The sequence below is a fragment of the Lactuca saligna genome, chromosome 2, assembly GCF_052625555.1.
Source record: "Lactuca saligna cultivar CGN05327 chromosome 2, ASM5262555v1, whole genome shotgun sequence".
NCBI classification, from domain to species: Eukaryota; Viridiplantae; Streptophyta; class Magnoliopsida; order Asterales; family Asteraceae; genus Lactuca; species Lactuca saligna.
In genome coordinates this window covers 98,399,661-98,412,491 of record NC_136418.1, presented here as the reverse complement: position 1 = coordinate 98,412,491, position 12,831 = coordinate 98,399,661, and the positions used below count along the sequence as shown (strand labels likewise).

The 12,831-nt window shown below is 35.9% G+C and overlaps 1 protein-coding gene across 1 annotated transcript; it reads left to right on the top strand.

Annotated features, from left to right (window-relative positions):
- Positions 1-10,058: 10,058 nt before the first annotated feature.
- On the top strand, positions 10,059-11,719 carry LOC145031227 (F-box protein At2g02240-like). The gene is made up of 3 exons (XM_078979738.1): positions 10,059-10,440; positions 10,960-11,078; positions 11,179-11,719. Exons 1-3 carry the CDS (start codon positions 10,168-10,170, stop codon positions 11,573-11,575), a joined length of 789 nt encoding a protein of 262 aa, XP_078835864.1. The 5' UTR covers positions 10,059-10,167; the 3' UTR covers positions 11,576-11,719.
- The last annotated feature ends 1,112 nt before the right edge of the window (positions 11,720-12,831 follow it).

Sequence of the window (12,831 nt, the reverse complement as noted above, 5' to 3'; positions counted from 1 at the left end):
AAAACCATTAAAACAAATACAAGAGTTAGAAAAATGAAGAGTCTTCATTTTATTACTCTATTAAACTCATAAGTTACAAGAAATGAAAAGTTTTGAGAGTTACAAAACTTGCCCTCAAGTTTTGGAACAAGTAAAGTTAAGTTAAAACTTTAAGTTCCAACCCCTAGAATTTTAAAAGTTAAAATTCAACCCTTATACTTATATTATGATGATTTAATAATTATATATATATATATATATATATATATATATATATATATATATATATATGTATAAGAATAAAGTCGTCTTACCGCTAGTACGCCTCATTCACGAAGCCGGTCTATAAGGTGGGTATAAGGTTGTTGCCTATAAAATGGTGACTTAATGGGTGTTTACTCTCACCCACCGCTTGCTTGACTGGTGGAGGGTCGTTAGCCGAACGGGTAAGACAAGGACTTATAAATTCTCATTCAAAGTATGATGAATATAATAAAGTAACTAAATGTTTTATTAAATTCCCAATCTTAGTTACTTTAGGAAAATGTGAATAAGGTGCTAATCCATGAAATTACACTTTACACTTTGTCTAAGTCGTTGGTGGAGCGTGTGTGGTTAACTGGCACACTAACTTGGACTTAACAAGGTAGGTAAAGGGTGACTTAAGGTTTATTATAGTATCGGTGGAGCGTGTGTGGTTTACCGGCACATCGATTGAGTGATAAACTTTAAGGGTACCAAGTGATTTGCATGGTTACTTCACACCTCGTTTTGTGATCCTCGGTATCCCAGTCACAAAACCTGGAGGGCACTCTCGAGATTGAAACATGCCTTTGAAAAGTTCATTGAATCTCAAAGAATCTAGGAATTTCTAAAAACCAATAAAACCTAATATCTAATATTTCGGTTTTCATGGTGGAAATTGGTGAATCGTCATTCACCTACCTTTCAAATATGGTATAGCTTAGATTACGGCATACCTCTTCTAAGTTATATTATATTGTGATTGGATCCTAGCCTTAATATTACATTTGGGTGTTTTATTAAGGACTCTCTTAAATCTATACTAAACTTGTTCTTCTCTTTCAGATGTCTTCAAATAATGCTTCTGGCTCGAATCCTAATGGCTCCTTTACTCTTATGAGTTTGTGTGGGAAAGTCACCTTTGATGGATCCAACTTATTTAAATGGATCAGAAACATCAGGATGATTACCCGCTATGAGGACAAAGAATATGTCCTTGACAAGGAGCTTAAGGAAATTGATGAGTCCACTGCAACTCCCAAGGAGATCGCTGACTTTCATACTCATGAAAGAGATGCAACCAAGGTGGCTTGCATCATGTTGGCCACAATGACAGCTGAACTCCAAAAGTCTTATGAGGATTTCTACCCTTATGAAATGCACCAAGATTTGATGGAAAGATACCATCAAAGTGCACGTCAAGAGAGGTACGAAGTCATCTGCTCCATGATAACAACCATGATGAAGGACGGAGATTCCGTCACGAGCCACATGCAGAAAATGCAAAGGTATGTGGATCGTTTGCTGAAGCTTAATGTGAACTTCCCTGAGGAGATTGCAATAGATATTATTTTGCACTCCTTACCATCGTGCTATGATCAATTCCGCATGACATATCACATGAACAAGGAAGAGGTCACCCTCAGCAAACTTCAGGGACTTCTCAAGACCGCAGAAACAGGTCTTAAGGGGAAGTCGGTTGCTATCACTCCTACTCCAAACTCAACTCCGGTCTTGGCAATCGGACAAAGTCGAGGGAGGAAGAGAAAGAGATCTTCGAAGGGTACCAAGGCTCGGACCCTTGATGGCTCTTCTTCAAGTGGAACCAAGAAAGGTTTCATTACTCCTTCTTCTGACCCAAAGAGGCTGAATGCTTCTATTGCCATGAAAAAGCTCATTGGAAGCGGAACTGCCCAAAGTACCAGCAGGATGTGAAGGATGGGAAAGTCAAACCCAACCATGCAGGTATTTACACTATCATTTCTAATAACTCACCCCATTCGAAATCTTGGGTCCTTGATACCGGTTGTGGTATTCATATTTGTTGTGACTTGCAGGGACTAGGAAGAAGTGAGAATGTGGAGCAAGGAAGAATAAACTTAATCATGGGGAATAGGAAAGTTACACCTGTCACCAAGATTGGAGTTTATACTTTATCGCTAAGTAGTGGGTTAAATTTAGATTTGAATAAATGTTGTTATTCGCCAGAAATGGCAAGAAATATTATTTCCTTTCATGCATTGTACAAACAAGGTTTCACCTTTTCGTTTGATAACGAAGTTGGTTCGATTAATGCTTTCTTTAATAATGTTCTTTATTTTAAAGCATTACCTTGTGATGGTGTGTATGAAGCTGTATCTGTTGTAGATAACTTAGGAAATAATGTTTTGTGTATTGATTCTACTAATAATAATAACTTGGATAAAGCATCATTATGGCATTGTCGTCTTGGACATATAAGCAAGAAACGCATAGGCCAACTCCATAAGGATGGAGTCTTGGAGTCGTTTGACCTAAAGTCAAATGATAGTTGCGAATCATGCTTACTTGGAAAAATGACAAAGTCACCCTTCACAGGCTCGTGTGAAAGGGGTGAAGGTTTGTTAGACCTTATACACACGGATGTGTGTGGGCCATTCAAACATGCCACAAGGGATGCTAATCGTTATTATTTGACTTTTACTGATGATTACAGTAGATATGGATATGTCTACTTAATCAAGCATAAGTCAGAGACTTTCGAGAAGTTTAAGGAATTTAAACAGGAAGTCGAGAATCAATTGGGCAGGAACATTAAGATGCTTCGATCCGATCGGGGTGGTGAGTATCTTAGTTCAGAGTTCCTCGATTATCTAAGGGAATGTGGGATTGTCTCACAATTAACACCTCCCAGGACACCGCAGTTGAATGGTGTGACTGAGAGGCGTAATCGAACCTTGTTGGACATGGTTCGTTCCATGATGAGTCGAGCTTCGCTACCAATCTCATTCTGGGGGTATGCCTTAGAGACTGCCGCCCATATCCTTAATCTAGTCCCTACAAAGAAAGTTGCCAAAACTCCTCACGAGATGTGGACTGGTAAAGTACCTAAACTAGACCACATCAAGATTTGGGGTTGCGAGGCTTTCGTGAGACGCGAGACTCATGATAAGCTCGAACCCCGAAGCGAGAGGTTTATTTTTCATCGACTACCCACAGCAATCCTTTGGTTACCTCTTCTACAGACCTAGTGACAATGTGGTCTTTGTAGCAAGAAGAGGAGTCTTTCGAGAAAGAGAGTTTATAAGCCAAGGAGACAGTGGGAGGCAAGTTGATCTTGAAGAAATTCAAGAGTCAAGTGGTGAAGGAACTTCAAACTCTAGCCCTCAACTTGAGGAGGAAACTCCTGTTGAGCCAATTGACGAATTTGTACCTCTGAGGCGTTCCACGAGAGTTAGGAGTGCACCTGAGCATTACTATGGATTCCATATTACTGCAGAAGGTGAGACACTTATTAGTGATGGGACACTAGTAAGTCAAGATGACCCTAACATCTACGAGGAAGCCATGGCAGGCCCCGAGTCTGCTAAATGGAAAGAGGCTATGGATAGCGAGATACAATCCATGTATGACAATCAAGTTTGGAACTTAGTTGAGAATGTACCAGGTCGAAAGACTGTAGGGTGCAAATGGGTCTTCAAGAAGAAGACCGACATGGATGGTAAACTACACACTTATAAGGCTAGACTGGTTGCAAAGGGCTTCTCTCAAATTCCTGGAGTAGATTATGATGAGACCTTTTCTCCGGTAGCCAAGATTAAGTCTATTCGGGTTCTGTTAGCCATAGCCGCATTTCATGACTATGAAATTTGGCAAATGGATGTCAAAACCGCTTTTCTTAATGGAAAGTTGGCTGAAGATGTTTACATGAGTCAGCCAGAGGGTTTTGTCAGCAACGAGTACCCTAATAGAGTGTGTAAGCTTGAGATGTCCATTTATGGATTAAAGCAAGCACCTCGCAGATGGAATCTTTGCTTTGATGAAAAGGTCAAGGAATTTGGCTTTTCTAGGAGTGAAGATGAATCTTGTGTGTATGTCAAGGCTAGTGGGAGTATAGTTAGCTTTTTGGTATTGTATGTGGATGACATACTACTCATAGGAAACGACATTCCAACCCTGCAGGAAGTAAAGTCCTGGCTTGGAAAGTGTTTCGCTATGAAGGACCTTGGTGAAGCTGCCTATATTTTGGGGATAAGGATCTTGAGAGATCGGAGTAAAAGACTAATTGGACTTAGTCAAAGTACCTACTTGGAGAAGGTGCTGAAGAGGTTCAGAATGCAAGACTCCAAGAAAGGAGAGTTGCCCATCCAGAGTAATGCCAAACTGAGTAAGACACAAAGCCCTAGCACTGAGGCTGAGATAGCACAAATGAGTCGAGTACCTTATGCTTCGGCTGTAGGATCGATCATGTATGCTATGACGTGTACTCGACCTGATGTAGCTTTTGCCCTGAGCATGGTTAGCAGGTTTCAGGGGAACCCTGTCAAGGCACACTGGACTGCAGTAAAGAATATTCTCAAGTACCTACGAAGGACTAAGGACTGGGTCCTTACCCTCGGTGGGAGTAATGACTTGAGAGTTGTAGGGTATAGTGATGCTAGCTTCCAGACTGATAGGGATAACTTCCGCTCTCAGTCGGGCTGGGTCTTTACCCTAAATGGAGGAGCAATTTCTTGGAAGAGTTCCAAGAAAGAGACAGTGGCAGATTCTACTTGTGAATCAGAGTATATTGCAGCTAGCGAGGTGGCAAAGGAGGCGTTATGGCTGAGAAACTTCATTGGAGACCTTGGAGTTGTACCAGCTATTAAAGAGCCAATGGAAATTTTCTGTGATAGTGAAAGTGCTGTTGCCTTAGCCAAGGAACCAAGGGATCATGGGAGATCCAGACACATCGACAGAAAATACCATTTCATCAGACATCGGATCGAAGAAGGACTCCTCGTGGCAAAGAGGGTATCATCAGATGAGAATCCGGCAGATCCCCTCACGAAGGGACTGACTCGGGTTAAGCCTCTCCAGCATGCTCGGAGCATAGGGCTGAAGGATGATATTAGATTTAGTAGTTAGATAACCTCGAAATTTGTAAAGTGTAATTGACATTTGATGATGAATAAAAGTGTTTTATTTATGAGTAAAGTGTTGCTATCTCTTGTCGATCGTTTATTATATTTCTTTTGCATGTTTTGACTTCCAGAATAATTTTGTTTGGTATAACATATTATTCAAACCTCCACAGTCGGTCATATGTCGGAAGTAGATATGAATCAAGACTGTCATGTTTGGTTGTAGAGGTCTTGGACAAGGCTACAACAATCATGAGTGCTCATAAGTTCTGAGCATTGGACTCAACCCACGCTCACTGGAATCACTTCATGGAATTCTATCTCGAGTGATCGTGAGACGGTAATATCATATAAGTCTTTAAACCTAGAGATATGATTTGTTACTTACAAGTTGGTTATGCATTGATTGTACGAAAAATGCATTTGTAACTCGATGTTATAAATCGCGCTCTTGTGTGTAATTCAATGAGTAGTAGAACAAACATATGAGTCGAAGTTTATCTGTTCCTTCTTGGATTAGAAGCTGATATCTGGGCCCCTCGATGATTTTGTTTTGACCTATGTACCGGGCCCGGTCAGAACTAAAATTGATGTGTTCAATGAAGTTCTTTGTCAAACAAATCGGAAATCGGGAAACAAACTGTTGGACAATAAGTAAGACATTGTTCCATGTATTTGTCCGACTGATATCTAGAACAGAGGATTATATGATCACTTATCTTAAATGGCGTACCATCATCTTCTCAGTTTCGAGAAACCTTGTAAAGAGCTACGATTGCCGATCGGTTCCTGAAGTCATACTTGCAGTAATAGTTATTAGACTTATCCAAGTGGGAGACTGTTGGATAAGGTGTCTAAGTCCATAACTATTTCTGGTATGTACTTGACCCGACCCGGCATGGTCCATTTGGGTTGCATGGCATCATGCAATTGGATAGACTAAATGAGAGAAATAACACTTGGAGATTATTAATATATTATAAGTTCTAATATATTAATAATATTATTTGATTAGTTTGATCAAGAATTAATTTAGAATTAATTATGTGATCAAAAGATAACTAATTAAATATATGGGTTGATTATGTAAATCATACATATCTTGTATAGTGGGCTAAAAGGCTCCATGGACTATCAAGTTGGGTTCCACCCATAGGATGCTCCATGGATGCTCCATGGGAGTTACAAACCCATGGGTCATGGAAATGAAGAGTCATGACACATTAGGGTGTAACCCTAGATGTGTCAACACTATATAAGAAACATGTTCTCCACCTAAAATCGGCCCTACACTAAGAAACAAGAGGGCTTGGCCGATTTTGAGAAGTGTGTGTTCTCTCATAAGTTCTTCCAAGAGCATTTGGTGTTGTGTGAAGCATTTGAGGCATCACACTTGGGGTGCTAGGCTCACAAGGTTTCAAGGAACACAAACAACAACAAGGTAAGTTATTCTATCTATACTTTAAGTTAAAATTGTTCCCCATGTATGCTAGATAGGAATATAACCTTGGAATTCAACTTTGCATGATATTTAGACAAACATAGATCCAAGGTTATTAGGGTTGCATGTACACTTAGGAAGTGTTAGAATGCTCAAAACCCATCACATCCTCCATCTCGTTACTTGGCGACACGACATCTACAACCCGAGGAATTAAAGATTCACCTTGATATATCCACGTTTCGTATGCGTATGACTGACTGAAACCATACATACGAACACGACGTCTCATTAATTTCGGATCCATGAACTAACGATTATCACATTGCTCACACGGACATCTAGTTTCACCTTTACAATCTATGTGTAACATGGATCTCTGGAGAAAAGAGTCGAGTCCTATCTGGAACTCAGGAGATCGATAATGTGGATTAGTAGTCCAGCTTTTATCAATAAACATGATGCAACTAAAACATAGTTTTGTGTTTAAGGATTACTCTACAGGAAGCAAAAATCAAGAAGTGTATTTATAAAGTCAATGATTTAAAAAGTATTCCAACACGGGAACACAAGAACAATTAATCAGAAATGAATAGAGTATTCACAAAGGTAGGCTTCTAAACCTACTTTTTGAATACCTTATCTCATATGTGAACGTGTATTACATGATTGTATGTTTAAGAAAAATTCGGCAGCATTTCCCCTTAGCTCCCAAGCATATATATATATATATATATATATATATATATATATATATATATATATATATATATATATATATTCCTGAGGAGCAAAGAGAAAATGACAACCAAATATTTATTAAACAAACAATCATGTAATACATGTTTACATCCTAAATGAGATGAAGTATTCAAAAAGCAGTCCCAAAACGGGGACAACTCGAAATTAAATTCTAAATCAATTTCAGGCAGGTATATCTAGGCTCTTGATGATTATGAAGAATAAATTTAAACTAAAGTACGATGTTGTGATAGAAAATAAACAAATGTATAATATTATAATTAACAAAAGTATCATACTTTTGTGATACTTTTGTTAATTATAACATCATACTTTTTTTTATTTTTTATTACATAGTATTATGTTTACAATTGATTTAATAATTTCTTTTTATTGATTTTTGTTAATTATAGTATCATAATTTGATTTTACAATTAATTTAATATTATCTTTTTATTGATTTTTTAAAAATTAATTTAACTTTAATTTATAATTAATTTAAAATTACTAAAAGTATATTGCTATTAGTAACCTAATTAAGGTAAAGTTGTAATGACTAATATTAAGTCACTAAGAAAATTAAGCAATTTGATTTTAAAATTAACTTAATTTTATTTTATAATTAATTTAATATTTTCTTGTTTGTTATTAGTTTCTTTTAACATTAATTGAATTTGGTTTTATAATTAAATTTAATTTATTTTGATATTAATATTAGTTTGATTTTATAATTAACTTAGTTTAATTTCATAAATTATTTAATTTGACTCTAAAGTTAACTTAATTTGATTTTCTAATTAATTTAATATTTTCTTTTTTGTTATTAGTTTAATTTTTTAAACAAATTTTATTTTATTTTAATATTAATTTCATTTTATAATTAACTTATTATTTTTTATTGATTTTTTTGAAATTAATTTAATTTTATTCTATAATTAAATTAAAATTACTAGAAGTATGTTGCTATTAATAACCTAATTAAGCTAAAGTTGTAATAACTAACATTAAGTCACTAACAAAATTAAACACTTTGAAACCATATACAATACATTACTAGAAGTAAGCTGCTATTAATAACCTAATTAAGCCAAACTATTAACCCTAATCATCACATAATCATACATGTATACATTCAATTCCAATTTTCATTTTTCCTTTTACACGCATACAATACAATTTGCATATTCCAATTTCATTCAATTAAGCATACAATTTCAAACAAATGTATATATTCAATTGCAAACAAATGCATACATCTAATTTCAATTTCATACAAATGTATACAAGTAAATACAAAATCAAACAAATGTATATATACATCCAGTTTAAATTTATGTCAAATTTCATTTTTAAGCCAATGTGTTATAAACCTAAATAAAAAAAACATATAAAAAATGCATATACACTTCACACAAATCTGAAAAAACATATATAATCCCACAAAATGCATAAACACCTACATTCCTCAAATCTAAACATAATCAATCAACAAAATTGAAGAATACTACCAATTTATCACCCAAAATAGCACCAAAACAGAAAAATAAGAGAAAATAGGAAAGAATTCGACCTTGAATGTCAAAATTTCGGAATTGGAATGTAGGCGCCACTAACGATCTCCAAGTCACCGGTAATAGAGGATTGAGGGCCGGAGTAGCGGTCTAGTGGCGGTGGCTGGGGAAGAAGGTCACCAACATGAGCCTTTGGTCGTCGGTTTTTACACAAGAAATGAAGGAAGCGCAGAAACGAACCAGGGAGCTGAACACGAAGCGAAACATAAAAGGAAGTAGATAGGGTTATCTGTAAAGACCTTTAGCGGTGACGGACAATAGCGGCGACGATTGAGTATTAGTGGCGACAATGGTCTATTAGCGGCGACACCTGAAGGGAAAAATATGCGCGTTTTTTACGACCCTTGGATTAAAATGAAATCGGACGATAGAGCTCATTTGACGCGGATTGCCATCAGGTAGCCATTAGCGGCGACACCGGGTATTAGCGGCGACATGTAATGCTTCCATTACATGTCCCCGCTAATACTCTGTGTCGTCGCTAATGCCCCCATTTCTTGTGGTGAAAACCCAACATGGTGTCGATTGTAAGTAATTATTAATTAATTTGTTAAGTAAAATAAATATGATAATGTTATTAGGATATATAATTTTGTATTTTTCAAAATTTGAATTGAATTTGATTTGTTATAAAAAAAAAGGATATAATAAAAATTATAGAAAAATATCACGTATCAAAGAAACATTCAAAAAAAGTGACACGTGTCAATTTTAGGTTTCATTTATTTGAAGAGGTAGTTAATTAAAACAAATGAACCAAACATAAAAAAATAAAATGATATCGTCCTTTCCAGTTGATCGGTTATGGAACCCACAACTAAACAAGTCTAAAAAACTAAACCTACAATTTTAAAAACTAGTTCAAACGTAGGAATCAAAAAGAAAACAACAACACTATGGGCTATATATTTTTGCAATTTTCTAGAAAAACAATTATTGAAGACAAAGAAACGGTAAGACACATACATACATGCATATATATACACAAGAAAGTAACAAGATGACGAAAATATGGTGACGAGCATGGCGCAAGATAGAAAAAGAAGATTTGTTGGCAAGTTGGAATTAAAAAAACAAAAAGTTTTTTATTAATAAATGTTTCGAAGTAAACAAACAAAAAGCTATTTGAAAAAAAAAAAAAAAAAAAAAAAAACGGATTAGAGGGCAAGTTGAAAAAAAAAAAAATTAAATCAACGTGAGTTGTTGAGGCCTTGAGTGGAGGAATTTATCAATTTTAAACATACCATTAAAAAAGTTTATGATTCGCCATTTGTAAACAAACACACACACACAGACACGGAGAGATCAGATGAACGAAGCAGCCAGTATCTCGGTGTTGCCGGAAGGCTGCTTATCGGAGATATTATCACTAACTTCACCTAGGGATGTGTGCAGAGCTGCCACCATCTCCAAAGGATTCAACACAGCAGCAGATTCCGACCCTGTTTGGGAGCGGTTTCTGCCACCTGATTACCGTGAAATCATTGGGAGAGCGGTTTCACCGGTGGTCGTTTTTGGCTCTAAAAAACAACTCTACTTCTCCTTATCGGACTCACATATCATCCTCGATCATGCCTATTTGGTAAATCGATCATCTTATTTCCTTTTTCATTTTCAAACTGTTCTATTCAATCTGTCGTGTCCAATTATATGAAATTTTCCCCAGAAGTCAACTCATGAAGTGTGGAATTTTTTTTAAATTAAAACAGTTACAAAAGTTTATACTTTTGAACAAGTTTACGTTCATTTTTTGCAATTTGACTAGAACATCTTCAATATCAAATATTTATTTGTACAAGTTATATCTTATTTTTGATCATTAAACGACGGATTGTTTTTAACAAATTTCAACTTTTGCAAAAGAAGCATAAAAATAAAACATATGCAATTAGTTATTTTTTTTCAATTTAACTTCAAATCTTGAATAACAACTTCAATGTCATTTAAATATATGAATGGTGGGCAATAACCTTATTTTTGCAAAGGAAACCAAAAGTACACTATTTTTGCAAATTATTTCAGAAAAGGCCCAAGTTTTGCAAAATAAATAAATAAATAAATTTAATTCTTAAGATTTGGTTTAATATAATGTCATAAACAGAGCTTCCATCTAGATAAGGAGAGTGGGAAAAAGTGTTATATGTTGGGAGCAAAAGAGTTATCAATTGCATGGCAAGATGAACCTCGATACTGGGAATGGGAACACATAACGGAATCAAAGTCTCTCTCTCTCTCTCTCTCTCTCTCTCTCTCTCTCTCATTAGAGTCATGCACGTTGTACGCTACAATTTGATAACCATATACATTGCCAATTGTGCAGGTTCCCAGAAGTGTGCATACTTAGAGAAGGATACTCGCTTGGGATCCAAGGAAAAATAGCAGCTGAGATGCTGTCACAAAAGAGTACATATGTCGTGTACCTTGTCTTTCAAACGACTCAGGATACCAGGGGACTTGCTGCGCCTTCAAAAACAAAGGTAAGTTATGGTGGGACAGAAATGGAGACTGAAAATGTTTATCTTCGAAGACCGCAGTTTCAGCAAGAAAACTACGTGTTTCCTTGCTTAAGAAATGATGGGTGGATGGAGATTAAGTTGGGAGAATTTGAGTGCAATGAAGGAGATGATGGGGAAGTTGAGATGGCGTTTGAGGAGGTTACACAACGAAACTGGAAGAGTGGTCTTATCGTGGAGGGCTTTGAGCTTCGGCCTAAATAATTTGCAAATAATTATGTGATCTTCATCAATATTCAATATAAAAAATCTATTTATTTTTGTTTGTGTCAAATTGAGCAATTATCTTCTACATCAATGTAATATATTCCACTTTCAACGTATAATTTATAATACATATCTTAATCATTTTAAATTTGTAACATTTACCGGCGGCGCCTTTAGCGGCGACACCAGGCAATAGCGTCGACATGTAATTGATGCGTTACATGTCGCCGCTATTGCCTGGTGTCGCCGCTAATGCTTTGTTAGAGCGATCCGCGTTATTCAAACCCCATCCGTCCGATTTCTTTCCAATCCAACGGCTGTAGAGGAAAGCGAAAAGACGCGCTGACTTTTCCCTCTACTTGTCGCCGCTATTGCCCTAGTGTCGCCGCTAATGCTCATCGCAGATATCCCATCCCAGTTTACCTTTCTGCCATTTTTTTTTCTGCATTACCCTTTATTTCTCTAGTTTTTCTCTCCTTTCTTTCTTCAATCTCGTGAATTTTTTCCAACTTGGTGGACTAGGAAGTGCTTGTCGGACCGGTGCTGGCCCCTCCTTCCCCCAAGACCGCCATAAGACCGCTACAACCCCAAAAACCGGCGACCTTTAGCTACATTCCAAAATTGCCCCCAATCAAGGTCGAATTCCTCCTTTTTTTTTATGATTTTTCTATTTTTGTGTTAATTTAGATGATAAATTGTGATCATTTTTCAATTTTGTAGAGTGATGATGTTTGTATTTTGAGATATGAAGTGGTTGTGCATTTTGTTGGATTATTTTGTTAGATTGTATGCATTTTTTTTGGATTGTGTGTTTTTTCAGATTTGTGGGAATTTTATTATGCATTTTGTGTATGTTTTGTAATTTATGTTTAGATTACATTGGCTTAAAAATGAAATTTGACATGAATAGGATTGTAATTTATGTTTATACCACATTACCTTAAAATGAAATTTAGATGTATGAATTTGTATGAAATTGGATGAAATTGGAAAATGCAAATTGGATGTACACATTTGGCATAATTGTATGAAGTTGGATGAAATTGGAATATGAGAATTGGATGAAATTGGAATATGTAAATTGTATGAAATTGGATGTATACATTTGGCTTAATTGTATGAAATTGGATGAAATTGGAATATGCAAATTGGATGTATACATTTGGCTTAATTAGGTTATTAATAGCCACTTACTTCTAGTAATGTATTGTATATGGTTTCAAAGTGCTTAATTTTGTTAGTGACTTAATGTT